General features: G+C 50.6%; 4 protein-coding genes across 4 annotated transcripts; 1 reads left to right on the forward strand and 3 right to left on the reverse strand.

Moving 5' to 3' along the window:
- Window positions 1-16: 16 nt before the first annotated feature.
- On the forward strand, window positions 17-6,136 carry BBBOND_0104740 (cyclic nucleotide-binding domain containing protein, putative; the record flags this gene model as incomplete). Its single annotated transcript, XM_012910897.1, has 5 exons — window positions 17-162; window positions 243-426; window positions 472-724; window positions 766-854; window positions 1,097-6,136. 5 exons carry the CDS (start codon window positions 17-19, stop codon window positions 6,134-6,136), a joined length of 5,712 nt encoding a protein of 1,903 aa, XP_012766351.1.
- Window positions 6,137-6,171: 35 nt separating this feature from the next.
- On the reverse strand, window positions 6,172-9,297 carry BBBOND_0104750 (hypothetical protein, conserved; the record flags this gene model as incomplete). The annotated part of the gene is made up of 1 exon (XM_012910898.1): window positions 6,172-9,297. The coding sequence occupies one exon, from the start codon at window positions 9,295-9,297 to the stop codon at window positions 6,172-6,174; it is 3,126 nt and encodes a 1,041-aa protein (XP_012766352.1).
- A 540-nt stretch (window positions 9,298-9,837) lies between these two features.
- On the reverse strand, window positions 9,838-10,572 carry BBBOND_0104760 (hypothetical protein; the record flags this gene model as incomplete). Its single annotated transcript, XM_012910899.1, has 3 exons — window positions 9,838-9,990; window positions 10,190-10,204; window positions 10,525-10,572. 3 exons carry the CDS (start codon window positions 10,570-10,572, stop codon window positions 9,838-9,840), a joined length of 216 nt encoding a protein of 71 aa, XP_012766353.1.
- Window positions 10,573-10,639: 67 nt separating this feature from the next.
- BBBOND_0104770 (hypothetical protein, conserved) lies at window positions 10,640-17,491 on the reverse strand (the record flags this gene model as incomplete). The annotated part of the gene is made up of 1 exon (XM_012910900.1): window positions 10,640-17,491. The coding sequence occupies one exon, from the start codon at window positions 17,489-17,491 to the stop codon at window positions 10,640-10,642; it is 6,852 nt and encodes a 2,283-aa protein (XP_012766354.1).
- Between the last annotated feature and the right edge of the window lie 117 nt (window positions 17,492-17,608).

The raw sequence follows: 17,608 nt of genomic DNA on the forward strand, positions 1-17,608 counted from the left end.
ATGTAGCCTTTTAAGCATGTCTCTCACCGGCAAGTGTGCTTGCGTTGAGAAGCTATCGCAGCTTCACGCGACGGTACTCAGTGATCTTCATCCTTGCAAAGAACAGGTCTATGAAGCGCGTGTGTCACAGTTGCAAAGTACGATAGACACATTGCAATTAAGGTAATGACTTGAGTATGAACACATTTTGCGTTCGGCGTCTTAATCATTATTTACTCATCGGTGTTTTCAATGCTCTTCAGGAATGCCGATCTCTGCACACAGCTGGCCGATATACGCTCTAGAATAGCCGCTGACCCTTTTCTGAGCTCCAAGTTTCAATGTGTGACGGAGAAATCGAGTGAAGAGCCGTCACGCATCTACGGTGTTAACTTGGATCCCACGTCGAGTCCCGCTGATGTCTATCGCCAACTCTGTGTTTTAGCGGTAAGTTGTGGCGACCCAAATGAGCATCACGAGCATTTTTTGCAGGATCGTAATCGTGATCTCGAGAGCCGCCTGTTTACCGAGCAGGCCATCTCTATGTCATGGAAGCACAAAATAAACAGCCTAGAGCAGCGTCTGAAGGAACAACTCGACGACTTAGTATATATAACTAGGGATGTTACGTGTATGAAAGATGTTGATTGTGCGGGGAAACGTTCAGATCGGCGCGAAGCTCTCACGAAGGAGGCGCTCGAACTGCTAAAGCTTGCCCGTTTGCGCATAGACGGAGACCGGACTCGTAAGTGTTCGTGAGTGTAACGCGATATAATGGTTGTATAGGAATGGAGATGTACGCTAATCGCATTGCGGATCTAGAGAGAGAGCTACTAGAACATAGGCTCAAAGCCTCGGATGCTGCAAGCCAACTGGTGAGCAGTGGTTCTTGCGGTGATTTTTCAAGTGGTATGAGGGAACCGCAATAAAATTTTGCTGTTGAGTTATCATTCTTGTTCATAGAGCTTAGTAGTAGTCATCCTTATTTGCGAACTCGGTTAATGTGTTGTTTACAATTGTCTATCAAGGTGGTCATTTACTAGATAGTTAAGAGCCCTTGAATGATGTGGTTGTCGCATGCTAGCATCAAATTGATGCCCCATTAATTTTATTCCAGGACCACTCTTCAGCTGCCGCCGCCATATCGCAACGTCAAGCGGATATAACAGGAGGAAGGCCGGCGTCGACGTACCCACTCCGGCATGCAGCACAACCTGACAGTTGCGTCGCATTTGGAACTAGCGCGTTAATGCGCGAATTGGAAATGTCCAAGGGCTCACTCAGACACGGTGTGTGGAATAATGTCGATGGCGGATGCAATGTGGAATTATCGCAAAGCGAGTTACTTTCTCATTCTGCTTCTGCCTCGCAAGAAGACGACCGTAGAAAGCTCATTCGACTTTACAGTGACATATTGACACTCATACGGAAGAATAATGTGCAGGCAATTCCTCCAGTGACCCAGATGAGATCTATGCTTAGGACGGGGTCACAGGTAGATCGTAATAGCGAATCGGGGACAGGGGAAACGCCAATCAATAACTTTCCTATACCACCCCATAAAGTAGATGAAGACCGCATAGATAAAGCCGTCGCTAAAAATCATGACTATCATATCACCCCTGGCGACCTTGCTTGCATGCCTAGCGTGTCTGTGGTCAAGCGTGAAGATGATGCATCGAGAACTGTTCGTGCACAGCCGAGTGCAGCGTCTAATACAGATGAATCTGCATTTTCCTTAGAAGAACGTCTGATTTCGACCTCAAAGACTTTGCCAAGGAATGAAAGCGAAAATTCCGATCCCGCCGACGATTCACGCCAGGGTGACACACTTCTTCTCTCATCAGAATCGGCAACTGAAACTCAGAGCGCCAGATTTACAGATGTAAACACACAGATGGATGATTCGCCTTCCAGCGATGACACGGTTATGCTGTCTTCCAGTTCGATGGACAACGGTTCGCCTGTATCCAGCGACACTTGTGATGGTTCACACCATGACGGCTCAGCTCCCGACGACGTGTCTATGGCCATAGGCGTCACCAATTGTGAATCGAATCAATCTGTGAAGATTCCAGATGATATATCTGAGGACTTGGCTTCGTCATCTGCCAGGTTGGGCAGCAGTGACACTTCCATCTCAAATCCACGTGCGGATGGGGAAGTCAAGTCAAGTCATTTAGGTTCCCGGTTGTCATCGGTTGAACATGTCGCTGACAAGTTTGACCATCCTTCACCTGCGGTTGAAGTCACGAGCAAAATTTGCACCATGACCCCCGAGCCAGTTAATGGTACCGCCAGCGTTTCGGGCACTCCTCGAAGTTCCAGTGCCTCATCGCTGCACGATAACACAAAACCCGCGGAATCTGGGGTGTTGGCGGGGTCTGATAGCCCATTAGAGTCACGTTTCTCGGATTCGCCGTCGTCTCTAGGTAAGGGGTCGCCAGATGTATCATCGCAAATCTTGCGGGGCCATGAGAGCAAATCCGTAGAATTCAATGGTATAGATATACCTCTAAGTGAGCTTCCAAGTTATGAATTCGGCACTGCGTGTGAAAATTCTATGGAGGATCAAACCATGAGAAGAGGCGATACCCTTTCCGTGAATGGTTTGAAATCGTTCGTGAGCGCACAGAAACGTGAGATGTTGGATGCGTTGCTTCTGTTGCTGCAAGGCGTGCCAGTGTTGAATGAGCTATCTGAAGAACGGCTACGAGGTCTGCTACCATATTTCAAACTCCAATCTTATTCTCCTCGTGCTGCAATTATCCTTGCTGGTGAGCAACCGCGTTGTTTTTATATCCTCGCGTCTGGTATGGTGTCTGCATATTCGTATGAGAGTTTCGACAAGCCTAATCGCTTACTGCGCCGGTATTTGAACGCGGACTATTTCGGAGAGCTTTCATTGATTAACAATCGAACGTGTACCTCCTACATCATAGCTGAGGGCCATGTCACCGTTCATGCCATGGAGGGCCAGGATTTTGTTGAGCAGTTATCGGATTTGTTTCCCAAGTTCATGGAGCGTGCCATGGCGGAATATGACAAGTCAAACTGGCGTTCAACTGTTTCTCCCAGCCCACGCGTTAACCGAAAGGCCGTCGAGGACCTACCCGACATAACGACATTCATAAGCAATGTGCCGATAATATCAACGGCCTCTCATATGGATTCATTCATCAGCTCGTTTGCTTATAGAAAGTTTGGGGCCAAGGAGGTTATTGCCACTTCGCTGACCTCGCTGCCATACTTGTACGTTGTCTATCGCGGCAGTGTGGCTGTTCAGTTGCGAGAGTCTGAGAGCGCGGAAGTAAGCGAGTTTGCAGTGCTAGACCCTATGTCATTCATTGGAGGTGTATGTTTCGTCGATCCACACGTACAATGGCTGAGTTCGGCATCCCTCGTTGCAACCAGCGAGACAATTTTATTGTTCGTGGAGGCTGACACATTAGAGATGCAACCAGAAAACTGGAAAACTCACGTGCGTACGTACCAGGAGCAATTTTTCGTCGACAAGATGGTTGAACGCAAGCTGCTGCAGGGCGTGGAGAAATTGTCTGCACCACCCAAGGAAATTACACACTCTGGGTCACTATCGGATGCGTTGATTAGTTCTGACAGTGGAGGCTTTAGCGACGGGTTAAACGAGAACAGCAGCATAACATCGGATAGGTCGCCTCAGTCGCTCCATGCGATGGGGGACATGTCGCCAGGCCAAGCGTCTTCATCTGCAGTTTCAACGGTTAAGGAAGAGGATGAATGCAGTGATTTAATGGATTCGGTGTTGCCATCGCCAAAATCATCTGTGACATCTGACGACCTTTCGTCGGTTTCGAGCCAGATGCTGGAAGACACGTCTGCTGTTGTGCGCACAGGTTCATATAAGCTGTTGAATATACAGCGATCGCCAGTTAACGACGTAAAGAGCGGCGTCACTCCGGGGACCACCACCGCTCTTATTAAGGGTGTGGAGAAGAAAGCTTCCAACTTCACTGCATATACCCCCCCTACTGGACATGAAACCAGTATATCTTCACCTGTTAAAGATATAAGCCGAGATATTGACAAGAATCCGATCGCCGAGGACGATTGCCGTAGTCTGATAAGTGAATCTGACCAGTTTCGAGAAAGCGATCGCAGCGAGTCGCTTGCGTCCGATTGCATGGTTTCGGATCGCAATGTTGATAATAAGCTTAACACGGAGGATAATACAGATGAACGGGATGTTGATGCAAACGCGACGCCACGTAGTTTTGCTCGCAAAATGAAGCGCGCACCAACTGGTATATTCAAAAACGATCGGAAAACTGCGCAACAAACCTTAAACAAAGCTCCGCGAGGCACCGTAGGGTCAACTACTGAGTTACCTGCAACATACAGAAGCAGTGTGGGTGATACCGAGTTGCGTGATTCCTCCATAGATAGCATGATCGACGAAACCGACGGGCTATCTGATGATACCTCATTTGATTCTGATCTATCTGATCTTCCCTCCTCCTCGTTTTCAGATTGCAGTAGCGTTACGCCGAAGAACTACGACGAGAATACAGTAAATGCGTCAAAGGATTTGTTAATTGCCACCCTAAAGTGCAAGTGTACATCTTTGGGCGCTGCTTTCACTTTCATGGATGCCAATAACTGCGGCGTGGTTTTCCGGCAACGTTTTTACGATGCGATTGAGGAACTCGGCATTGCATCAATTGAGTCCTCCGAGTTACCATATTTGTTCGATTTGCTGAGGGAGAATGATCGTGAGGTCATGACAGTGGCATCACTCTACCGCAACAGTGGTGAGCGCGTTAGTACAGCCCAGGAATTCTGCACACGTTTAAAACATGTCCACGGAAGTTCTCGCGTCGCCTTTGAAAAACATTTCGGGCCGCTGAAAATGAGCTCAACTTGTGCCGAAGCTGACTTCCTGATATTGGCCATGAACGTGGGAGTGGAGGAGGACGATGCACGAAAAATCTTCAAGACGTTGGACATATGTGGGAATAGCTACGTTACAATACTAACCATGCTAAAGCTGATGCGTGGGGATTGGACCTTAGATGTCGCGTTAGAGAAGGAGCAAGCTGCTGTGTCCAGCTACAACCAAATCGTTGGCTACTGGCAGAATGATGATTATGAGTCGTTTCGTAAAGAATTTTCCAACCCTTATATATGCGTGTTCGACATTCTGGAATATGGCGTGGACGTGTCGCAGGTGGATTGCGGATGGGAGGAAGTTACGTCGCTGGCTATTGACTCGTCAACCAAATCGCATTATGTGGACACTCTCATAATTCCCACTTTGGAAACTCACTCCTATTTCAGGCAGCTTTCGCCAATCCAGATAAGGTTCGTAGCATCTCTGTTCGTTGAGTCTCGAAGTAAGACGGGCACTGTGATATTCTCTCAGGGCGATGACGATTTCCCCTTGTATATCGTCCTGTCGGGCCAGGTGCACTCCACATATATAACCTACCTCTACACTGAGTCTACGTCGACGGACGTAATTGTTGGCAGCTTGTTAGAATTCGATTGCTTTATATCGGGCCAGCAATCGCCCTGTACGTACAAGGTTGGATCTATTGGCCCCGCAGTTCTGGCGTCCATTGCGAAAGCTATGTTTAGAGAGGCCGTGCAACCTATCATCGACGTGAGGTCAAAGCGGGTACCTGTGATTTCCACGTTTTTAAGTAAGGTGCCTTGCCTTGAGGGACTAGACCCCGAGGTCATAGACCGCATTGCGTGCGCGAGCGTTGTACGCAAAAGGAAAAACCACGAAACGATCATTCGTGAAGGCGACTCTACAGAGTGGATGTACATCATATTTGACGGTTCAGTGGACATAAAGGTGTCCAGCGCTGCTAATCAAATCGCTGATTCTGTGACGTCCACAGGTCTTCTTGGTGCTGAGGAGGTGGCTTTTTCTCTCCCGAGCTACGTGAGTACAGCTATAGCTAATTCGTCGACAGTGTTACTCATTGGGTGGCTGGCGTCCTCCTTTGCGACAGCATTCGGGGATGCCGCCGAGCGCATACGCGAAGCCTCCCGCGAGGCATCTCTAGTGCGCTCCAACTCGCTGAAAACGCCCGATCAGCAATCGCAGAGGCTACTTTCGAAGTCCACAAAAACAGTATCGTTCTCTATCAACAGAACTAAAAACGCTTAACCGTTACATCGGTTTTAATGTTGGAATTATTGTGGTTACCGTTGCATGTGTGGCGACCTGTACGGGTCATCGTGGGTCTTGGGATAGGGTATTTGCTTGTTGTACATGGCCATGGGGTACATCGGCATCCTCATCATGTTGACGTCCGGCATGGGCCTGTACCTGAACGGTGGCGGTGCGACTTGCGGCTGGTACATTTGCTCATACGCCATCATGGGTCTGCGCTTGCCAGGCATGGCCATTGGCGGTCGGCGTTTCAGCTGCTCCAGATGCATTTGCATCGCCGCCGCCTTGCTCTGCATTTGTAGCTGCATAGGTGGCATACCGGGCATTGTGCCGGGCGGAATTTTTCCAGGCCCCATTTGACCTGGCTGCATTCCAACTGGTGTCATTTGTCCAGGTTGCATTCCAACTGGTGTCATTTGCCCAGGTTGCATTCCGCCGGCCACCATTGTTCCCGGCGGCATTTTCATGAGAGCCATTTGTCGTGGTGTCAATGAACCTGGAGTCATGTGCCCTTGCTGCATGGTGGGAGGCATCATTTGTCCAGCGCCGTTAGGTAGTGGTGTCATTGATCCTGGCGTGGCGGATCCTGGAGTCCTTCCTCCTTGAGCCATCGAACCGTGGTGCATAGGTATATGGGGCATTTGGGGGGTCGGCATGGGCGCCATGTTCATGGGAGGCGGCATCACTGGATGCAGCATCATTGGTTGCCCAGCGCCATGCGGCGACACTCCGTGCCCCGCCATCTGCATAGTTTGCATAGGTGGCATAAACATATGCTGTTGCGGTTGCGGCGGAGGGGGCGGAGTGTTGTGGAATTGTGCCAGATGTTGTTGACGTGTGATTGGATCTACCTGCTCGATACTCTTGAACAATATTTTGGTGGTGCCCAGTGCCCCCTGTTGTTTCCCTTCTCCTCGACTGAGTTTCAAGCTCACATAACCAGCCAATATTTCTATTGCGCGCGTATCCGGCGCCGGCTTCAATTTTTTCGATGAGGAATTAGCAAGTTCCGTGGTATACTTTTTCAGAAGCTGCTCACCGTGTCTGTCTGGGGGATGATCAAGTGTCCGTTGCCAGTTGTATGTTCTGAACCTTCCGAATATAGATACAACATCGTGCTCAAATAGCCTTGCGTAAAGCATATTTGGTTGGGGCATCATGATCTTTGTTGAGTTTGCGATGGTGACAGCAACCCTGCGTACACGGTTGTTCTTGCAGAACCGTCCCGAATAGAATAAAGAATGCGCAAACATTTTGGCAGGAATTCCCAAAAATCCCACCCTCAGCTGTTTGCTCATTCGGTTGCTATATTCACCATAGGGAACGTTCGGCATGTGCAACACGGGTTCAATTTCTCTGCCGCTTTTGTGGCACGGGGGCATTTTTTTTTTCCCTGAAGTAATGGCTACCTCTATACGCGCGTTTTTCGGCAAAGCTATAATTTCTCCCCTGGCTCCATCTTTGGGTACCTCTTCTAACAGAGTTAGTTGTTGCGACGTGTGCCCGACAGGTCCGGGGTGGGTAGGTTGGCTGCTTCGCTGCAAGAAAGCGACGGGTAGATCTCCAACGTCCTTCACCGCAGAGCTGGAGAATGGCAAGCGTATTTGGACCTCATTTGCAGGTTCATGCTCAATAACTTCTATGCTATGTCTACGTTGTCGTTTCTTTTTTTTGCCGTGCACGCTGGATGCAGAGACGGCTTTCATTTTTGTGGTTTCACTTTCCCCATCGACATCCATCGCCGAATCATCGATGTTGCTCCTACGTATTGCAAATCTTTTAGCCGAGCGGTAGTTCTGCAGCAACTCCATATAATGTGCTTTAAGGCTACGCCGCCGTTTCCTCTTCCTCGACACCGGCTTAATGTGAGACGCCCGTCTCCCGTAGTTGTAAGCACCGCGCAGACCTTGCCTTTTAGTAGCCGAATTTCGTTCGTCAGATCCATTCCGATTGTGGCAGTCAACCAGAGGCTCAAACTTGAGCCTCCGCGGTGGCGCGTCCAGGAAGGTGGTGATTGCATTTCGCTGCCTAGGCCCAAGCAACCTTCTGCTGGAGTTGACGAGCCCCCTCGGCTGCCTGCTCAGCTTTAGGAAAACTTCCCTGCAGTACTCCGTGCTGTACTCGTGCCGGTGCAACCCACTAGCGCTTGACCTGTACGTCAGGCAAATGGCGAGCATGGGCCAAGATGGTGCGTCTGATAACATCCATGAGTCCAGGAGCTCGAAGTCTATCGCCGTAAGTTGCGTTTTAACCATGTGCCCGTTAAAGGTGGGTTTAGGCTTGATCTGTATGTCGAAGTCACGGGCCGACATTGCAAGGCAGCTGGGTTCATTTGCTTTCCTATGGAATTTCCTAATGACTTGTGGCAGTTGGGGCGGCTTTAATTCACTCTTGGCACGTGGTAACGCACGCGGTCTGTTGGAATGCTTGAGACAGAAGCTCTGAACCAGGAGAGCGTTGAAGTCGTTGTCACGCGCCGGATCCATGAGCGGCATCGTAAACATATCCATCTCGTCGTCCGGAGGCCTAAAAAGAGGCCTATAAAAGTCGGCTCCCATGGACTGCATGCTGAGTATTGTGGCCTCAAGCACCTCGTTTTTCTGCGCGCGGACCTTTAGGGCTGCGGCATTCGGCCCCTGTAGCTTCACCACTGGCACAGTGATGGCTATTAGATCACGTTCTCCCACGTCATAGTCCCTCGTAACATCTCCGGCATCCGTGTGCATCTGGTCATTATACTTGTTGGCGATGTTGGCGCAGTACTCTGCGAGCTCGTCTGACACAGCTGCATGATGCTGCGCGTTTGCAATTATGCCAGCCCAGAACCGCTTCATATGGAGTGTGCACTCGCTTGCGATCCAGTTTTTGTTGAGTTTCTTACGGTCCATGACCGAATCCCTGATGCCTATGCATAGCTGCTTCCCGGCGTGCACTTTCCATCTGCGTTCATGATAGTAGTCGCAAGCCATCCAGTTCATCTCCTGGAGGATGAGCTCCCGGTAGCTCCTGCTGCGTTGCGCCGGTTCGGGGAGTGTGACGATGCGGCCTCCCCTCAGCATCTCCATGGCCTTGTCGGCCAGGTCGGCAGCCCTCTTCGTCGCATCTTCCGCCCCTGACGCCGTTTCGACGTGTGCGAAACGCACTTTATCCACCATTTGGAGGCCTGGAGGTGACATCGTCGCCTCGATGGCTCCTGTAGGCGGTGTTCGTACTTACGCAAAGGCTCTTCTCGGGGCGCGCATATATGGCCAGTGTGTGTGCAGGTTTTAATTTCAAAAACAAGTTGGCAACATCCGTGGTGAGGGTACTTTTGTGATTTATAATGCCGCTACGATTAAGCTCGACGCGTCCTTGACCTCAGGAAGGTTGCGGGTTCGGGTGTTGCCTTATGAGCGTTTGGCCATTGTAAGTACATTTCTTGCCTCAATACATAGCGGTGTACCGTTGTTTTATTCATTGACCAAAACCTGTGCTGTTCCGGCCTCCGGGGACGTAGTTGTGCGGGTTCCTTACTTTTGTCGATATTCTTTAGAGCGCCTCTGGACAGCTGTGGAGTTGCACACAACCTACTGAGCCGCTTAACTGCTTGTCAAAGTGCGTGTCTACATTTGGGGTCTAGCGAGCCAAAGTTTAGGTGCGTTGCCCAGACGCATGTCCTCGCACCATGTGCTGGAGTCGATCGCAGGCAGTAAGCATCAAAGGTCCCCGTTTACTCGAAGCAAGAGTGACTTATGAATCTCAAACACGAAACATTGCGTGACTGCGCGTGATGATGGCTGCCCAACGACTGATTTGGTTGAGGATGCGGCGCAATCGCCTCTGCCCAACCCAGTCAATTTGGTGGCAGCCTGAAAAACATGCAACGTTGCCCATACGCGCAACGTGTTGTATAAGCGTCACAGCCACAATGAGTTGCTTTTACCACGCGTTGCCCAGGTGCAACGCCCACATGACGTAACTGGAACAAGAGATGACCGGGTGCTTGACGCACGCACCACTCCTCGTGCGGGCTTAAATTAGACATGCGACAACCATACGCACGCTTACCACATCGTAGAATGCCTACGTAATCTTCGTTATTTAGAGTGAATGCTGTGCACGGCATTGCTCTGTGACCTCGTCGCGCATCCTTAATGAGCTGCGTCTGACCGTGACTATCCTGAGCACATTTGATGCATCAACATACGGTTACTCAATAACAAATGAGGCACGCCACTTTAAATCGGGATTGGCAGGTGGATTTCGAAGCCTTCGCTGGGAGGCAGCAGCATGAAATTGTTAACGTTGTCACATAATGTGCCAGGTTGGTTGCTAGACACCTCGTCGATTGCATACAATCGATCAGTTATGCACTTCTAAGCAACCCAACCGTGCCAAAATACCTGGTACGCCAGTTCGCCACTGCGAATTGCACGGCGATCGACCACCATCGACCAGTTCTCTCAACTAGCATGAAATCACGGGATAGTCAAAACAAATTTGCATTAAATTATGCATCTAATTGACGAGTTCGCTCAAGCTGCTATGCTTGTGCGGCCCATGCTTCGTGTTCAGGCAGCTCTGTATGATTCTGCGAATGTGCTTTTCCACCTCGGGGGCCGCCTGTATGCGATTCCAGAAGTCGTATTTCGGGTCCTTGACCAGCTGGAAGAGCAGATGTAACACTCCCCAAGGGTGCGGTCGGCTGATGAGCAGTCGCTCAAGGATCGCGAGGGTGATCTGCTCCTGCATCGGCTGGTCGCCGTTTTTGAATAACCTGAGCATGAATGCGACAAAGGCGAACGTAGATACGTTCGGGTAGCGCAGATGGTTTGTCATGCAACTGAGCAGCATATGCCTTGCCTGCGGAATGCAGTTCATCATCAACTTTTCGAGCAGGAGAAGGCTGTTCTGGGATCGATGACTCGTCGTGGGTATCTTCTTTAGCATCATCGGCAGCGTGCTGATGAGATACAGCACGTAGTGATTCGCCAGCATGACGTCAAACGTGTTGGGGTCCGTTAATTTGAGCTCCTTCATCACCATCGGCAACAACGCCTCGCTAGGTTCATGGACGAACATGTCCGTTGCAACTTTTAGGCCACCCGCTTTCACAACAGTGATGATGTGGTTCGTGAAGTTGAGCGACGGTATGTCCATATGGTCGTCCATACTGATGGGGTTGGGTAGTTTCAGACTCCGGGGCACGGCGGACGTGAGGAGGTTTCGCAGCTGCATCGCCCGTGGAGGCACCACGTCGCACAAGCTCAGATAATACCCGCATAGGAATTCGGGCACCTTCTGCATGAGCGTGACCAGTATGAAGCTGATACACGGCGTCTTGGAGTGCGGCGATGTTAGCGCCTCTACAAGCAGGTGGTGATACAGGGGCCATTCGTTCGGGTTCTGTATGATCTGCTGCACGAACTGTTTACGGGTGATGATGTTGATCCAGTACGAGCCAAATTCAGGTACTTCTGACGGCCCGCAGAGGGTGAGGAAGTGCCCGATTGATATAAGCGGTACCAGATCGTTCTCCAGCTCATTGATCAACCCAATCAACATCCTTTCGAAACATATTAGGGCCACCCCGTGTTGCATCATCCCCAGCATAAGGTGCAGCGCTTTGTGCAGCATGAAACTCTCATTACGCGATAGTCCAGCCACCATGGTGGACCACCCGTCACAGAAGGTCCATACGGGCGAGTCGTGGCAGTTTTGCGGGAGCCGGTCGCTCTTCATTTCTGTGCCTTGGGGTTCGAACGTCATTTGCAGAGCGCACAGGAGAGTGCAGGTAAGGAAGGCGTCGGGAGGGTGCTCGTTGAAATTCTGAAAGAATGGCGCTGGGTCGCTTTCCATGATCAAGTATTCCTTGAACACCTGAAGGTACCTTTCCTTCCCCGGGATTTCACACAGTTTAATGACCATCTTGTTTCTGATGATCGACTTATCGAGAACCAGCTGCCGTAGTGAGCGCAAACGCAATTCCTGATTACCAGATCGAAGCCCTGCAGACATACTCGTCCCGGTGTGAATGCCAGGCTGCAATGTTAATCCGGAAACCCCGGTAACAGACATCATGCCTGGTCCCATCATTCGTTCCTTCCCGGTTGCGTAATGCGCCATAAAGCCCCTATTATCCAACTCCGGGCTAAAGGTTGTGAGCGCAGAATGCGACACCAATCTGCGATGCAATTCACCGTATTCCATCGTAACGGGGCCTGCTGACAAGTGGATAGTTACCACACCTGTGGGATCGAGAGATGCCAGTTTGTTCATGCTCATCGGAAGGTCACCAGCTGCTAGCCACTGACCGTCCAGTATGAGCTTATGCAGCGTTCGGCATAGGGTTTCAGTATCCATGCCAGTGCTGATGAACCTATCAACAGTTGGAATCTTGAGTATCCTGTGCCTGACAAACTGGCACAACCTGGAAGGCCCCAGTGTTGGAATTAGGTTGGTGACTATTTCTATCAGCAGTGGGCACCCAACACTAAGCATCTCTAGCAGCGAGTACTCGACCTCCTGCATAATAGAGACAACATCGAGCCCCTTCGTGTTTTCCTTGGACGTTTTCAACACCTTTTTGATGAGCGCTTCCACACATTCGGCCTGGTTTGCCGCGTGCTGGAACATGTAATCCATCGACCAGAGCAACGTGAACACCGTGTGGTTTCGCGGGAGACACGACAGCAGCAACAACGTTGAAGAGTCCGTTGTGTACATGTATTTGCTATTAAGCAGCGGTATTGTAGGAGGGTGCATCAAGATATGCTTCGCAGCTTCCTTAATCCGGTGTTCGAATTCATCGACTTTACACGATATAAGCGACGTCGGCAGGTTATCTATAGGCGGTATAATCATAAAATCCGGTAGTCTGTACCCAGGAATCAACCCCCTAGGGGTCAACCCGTACAAGGAACTCGTAAGATCTGTGCTCGGGGGGCTGCAAGGGCCAAGGTTGAGATTCGGAACTTGGCTGCTCATTGGGCCCCCATATGGCCCCTGCTGCGGCGACCCATGCTGCTTTTCTTTTTGCAAGCGTGTCATCGTGAAGGGCACCAAACTCCCAAATCTCTTGTAAGCCTCCAAACCGCTACTAGCCGGTGGACCGATCATTTGATCATGAGGCATATGCATGCTCTCCTTCCCGATAGCAGCAATCCACTCGCCGATAGAAGCCGAAATGAAGCCCGTTATGAGCTCAAGCGTGGCCTGTTCAACCAGTGCACAAACGAGCCCTAGGTTATCCTTGGCAAGGCACCCACTCACTTGTTCGAGACTGTTTGTGAGCGTGTTGTCCCCAGTTGGGGGTTCCATGGATAGGACCGATAGTATCTGCATATGCAGCCTGAGGCTCATCAGGTTGGACAGCTGTTCTCTGCCGTTTGCCATAATCAAGCTCGTGGTCAGTCCTGTGGCCATTGCCGTCGTGCTCATTTTCAATATTTCTGGGTTGATTTCCATGAGTTCACGCTTCCTGGTGGCAAAATCGGTAATGAATATGCTCCTCGTAGTGGATATGCACGTCATCATCGTTCGTTTAATGAGTTCAGATGATTCCAAATAGCAGGACTCGATGGAGCTTAGTATCATTTCCACCCATGGCCATTTCGCGTTCAAACATGACACCTTGGGGTTGAGCACTATTTTCCTCTGGAGCAGCGTTCTGACCTCTTGTGTGACAGGCGGCACCTGAAAATCTAGCTGCGATTTCAGCATGCTCAACCCCACTGCGTTCGAAGCGATTGTAGACCATATGCTGCTTCCTAGCTTCGGGCTGCGATCCAAATCGGAGATGGGCACTTCCTTAACTACACTGTGCACGGACCTCGGTCCGGGCACGAAGTCGAGGTTCTTGAAGAGCAGCGATAAGTCGAACTGGAGTGTGGATTTTAGTCCACTAGACATGTTAATATCTGCCAGCAAATTGAGCAGTGAGCTCGTCCACGGGTTTGGAAGTTTAAATATCTTCGACGACTTAATGTTCAGCAGGAGCTTGCATACCGCCGGCAGTACCACAGCCAGCAGACCGTTCTGGTAGGCGTAAATGATGAGGCACTTGAGGTCCAGATGTTTGGTAAGTAGCGGTTTGTTACGTCCCAGAGTAATCGCCCCCAACCACCCGCAGCTGACGCTCAACAGTTTGCGATATACGGTGTTTGCTCTGAACGACCGAAGGTACTTGAGAAATATGTTGACGCAGTGCGCCGTGAATCGCACCATCGCGTCCACCATACGCGTTCCGCCCAACGTGGCCATAAATACGATGCAATCGCGGAAGTGGGTATAGCCCCGCATGAGCACGTACCTGTATATGACGAATAGCAGCCAGTCGACGTATCCCTTGGTGACGAGCTGCTCTACGTGCGTAATGAAGTTTTTGTTGCTCAAGGATATTTCCATGATGGACATGATTTCAAGCGCATTTGTGGGCGCTTGGAAGTCGATGTTGAGTAACGCCAACAGGTCATCCAGTGATATGTTGTTGGTGTTCAACGAAATTTGATCTTGGTACCACGTGGTGTCCATGACAACCGGTTTGTACTGCACATTTGCCGCGAGGTTGACGATGGAGAAGACCATGCTCGCGCTGCTTGGCGCAATGTTGCCGCTGTCGGAATCCATTTCCAGTTCGTGCCCTGAGACCGAGGATTGCTTGACAATCATCAGACCCGTATTTCCGCGCCCCTTTGTATCTACGATGTTCTTTAAGCAACGCGTTTCCTCGAGAACCATGGAACCAATTCTGTCCGGGTTGATCTCGAAGATCTCTGACTCTACATCGTTGAGCGCATTCCTCACTTGTGAAACAAATTGCGGATACAGCTTGCAAAACTTCTCTTCGCTAATTATAAGCCTGGCGAATGCTGGGTAGCAGAGGACGTTTCCCATTGAGCAGAAGGCCTCGACGGCAAACTCCAGTAAGAACCCCTTGTTGCGTCTGAAAGCTTCCATTATAATGCGAAACATAATGTACACGGAGTCGCATTGCGTTGGGCCAAGATGCGTTTTGAAGAGTTCGCCGGTGAATTTCGCCAGCATGGCGAGCCGGGGCGCTAGTCCCAAGCCCTCCTCGTCGGACGCCGGCGCAGCATGAAGGCAGAAATCGGCAGGAACCGAGAGGTTGAGCACCGCCACAAGCCTGTTGATATATTTCCTCAGCAGCACATCAAGTATGGTTTGCGATCGGAGCGACTCGGAGTCGGCATTGAGTAAAGACACTGCATTAAGGACGTTTTGATGCCGCTTGCATGCCATAATTATGTCAACAACATGCGAAGTAGTAACATCCATATCCTCGTTGAGCATCAGGTACTTGTATACGTCCCCCTCTAGACTTTTAGCGTCTCCCGTCGTCTCCTTGCCGTCGACCGATTGTGCGACTGGCGAGTGTGCCGGCGCTGCATTGACCGTGTCCTCTGTATCACAGACTTCGGAATTCGCCCGAACTTCCAGCGCTTTATAGAGCGGCATCAACAGCACATTGTAATGGCTCAGCGCATTGTACTCCATGTCGTATGTCTGGAACAGGTCCAGGAGTTCGTCGCAAGTTCCTATCGTGTGGTTCAGTATGCAGAACAGTTCGGCAACAACGTTGCAGCTCGGTATAAATATTTTTTGCGCAACGTCACCATGAGGCGAGAATTCTCGCATCTGCTGTATCTTCCAGCGCAGGTAATCAATAAACCCTCCCGCCAGGATATCCTTTGCCACATCTTTTCGGCTGGTGTATTCGTTTGTAGACCCCAACTCTGAGCTCATTATAGCATCCACACTATAAATTAGCATCGTCATGAACCCCCAATCGAAGGTTTGCCGGCAAAAGCAGACGATTTCCAGAACACCCTTGCTGAAGTTGACTTGTGTGCGTTTGAACACATCGAGCAGTATCGCATGGAAGAGGTTCATCATGAACGCCAGCACATGCACGTTATACTTCACATACCGCATCACTTCCATGATGGCCAGTATGACGTACTCGCCCCGAAGTGATTGAGCCAATTCGCGTATGAACTCGAAGAGTTTAGCAGACTTCTTCCCGTGTATGGATTCTCCTCCAAGTTGCCGTATTTCCTTTATGAGTTCCTCACTGGAAATGAACTGCTGCAGACACAGTTCATAGCAATACCAGAAAAGAGGGTTGAGCGTGGCAAGTCTGACCTCTACGACATCTTCTCGATCGCCCAGGTCGTGATCTCTTATCCACAAAGTGGTGAGCGCGTACATTATGGCCTTCGGGAAGATGTGACCATTTTCAGACTGACTCGCGTCCTTCAACAGCTGTTGAATCAGCCCCTTAAACTGTGCAATGTGCAGCTTGTTGTACAGCAGCGCGAGCAACCGGCACAACACGTCGGTGTCGATAATCCAGGCCACGGAATCGACCAGCGCCTTACTATCACTCCTGTCACTCGGAAAAACCTTTTCGAAGTGCTCTCGGTGATTACGGTGCGTCGTATTCACGTGGTGTTGCGATGTGAGGTTCTCGATGAAGTGGAGCAGCAGATCCACCTGGAACTTCGTGTTTAGATAGTTTCGAGTTATCAGATGCACGTAATCTGCCTGCTCATCCATGTCAGTATTGAACGCGACGTATTCACACGCGCGTCTGAGGCTGCTCACAAATTTGGGGAGCTGCTTGGGAGGGGGTTGCGGCGCATAGAAGCGAAGCTCTGTGCAAAGGACCTCCCATTGTGCCTTATTGAGCAACTTCTTCATACTCCGAGTCTCCAGTTTCAGATTCGTGATGTTGCTGAAGATGTCACTTTTGTCCTTCTTCCCAAAAGGAGGCGTCTCCTCATCGCGCGCCAGCAGCTCTATGGCCACGGCCGCAGCGTCGTTGATGCGCGACTCAATGTCCCTCACGTTGGTACTGACCAGTAGGTTTTTCGTCCTCATTAGCAGCATGACGAACAGCCGTGCGCATCCCACCTTCGGCAGCTGCTTCAGATCCGCATCGAGATCGAATACGCAGTGGAACAGCTTCTGTTCGGCACACGTGCGCAAAGCCTCACGGGAAGTGTATACTGCGATGTAAATGAGGGTTGCCAACTCACTGATTTCACTCCCCGTAGGCGCGAGAGCCGATAACACGGTGTCTGCGATATCCGCCTCGGAGGCCGAAGCCTCCGCGCCGGCATTTGTAACTTGCGATATCTCATTGTATACCCCATCTATGCACTGAACAAACTCCTTGCAGGTGATTTTTTCCGGCGCATCCTGTAGAAGTTGGTTCACCGCAGCCTGCCTCGAGGATGGGCAGATGGCGATCAGCCGTTCCTTCGTCTGGGGAGACACGCATGTGCTGACATCCTGACGCACTTGGCCAGTATGTGTGGCTTGGACCTTTTGTCCTCCATGCGTCATCGGTAGCTTAGTAGTTGGCCGCATAGGTGGCCCTTTGCTTCGTCGCTTGGGTATTCACCCATTTACGGACACCCGAGGCACGTATGTTTGCCTGTCTAACTCGTCAAATCCGACTCA

This window comes from Babesia bigemina (assembly GCF_000981445.1).
Source record: "Babesia bigemina genome assembly Bbig001, chromosome : I".
NCBI lineage: Eukaryota > Apicomplexa > Aconoidasida > Piroplasmida > Babesiidae > Babesia > Babesia bigemina.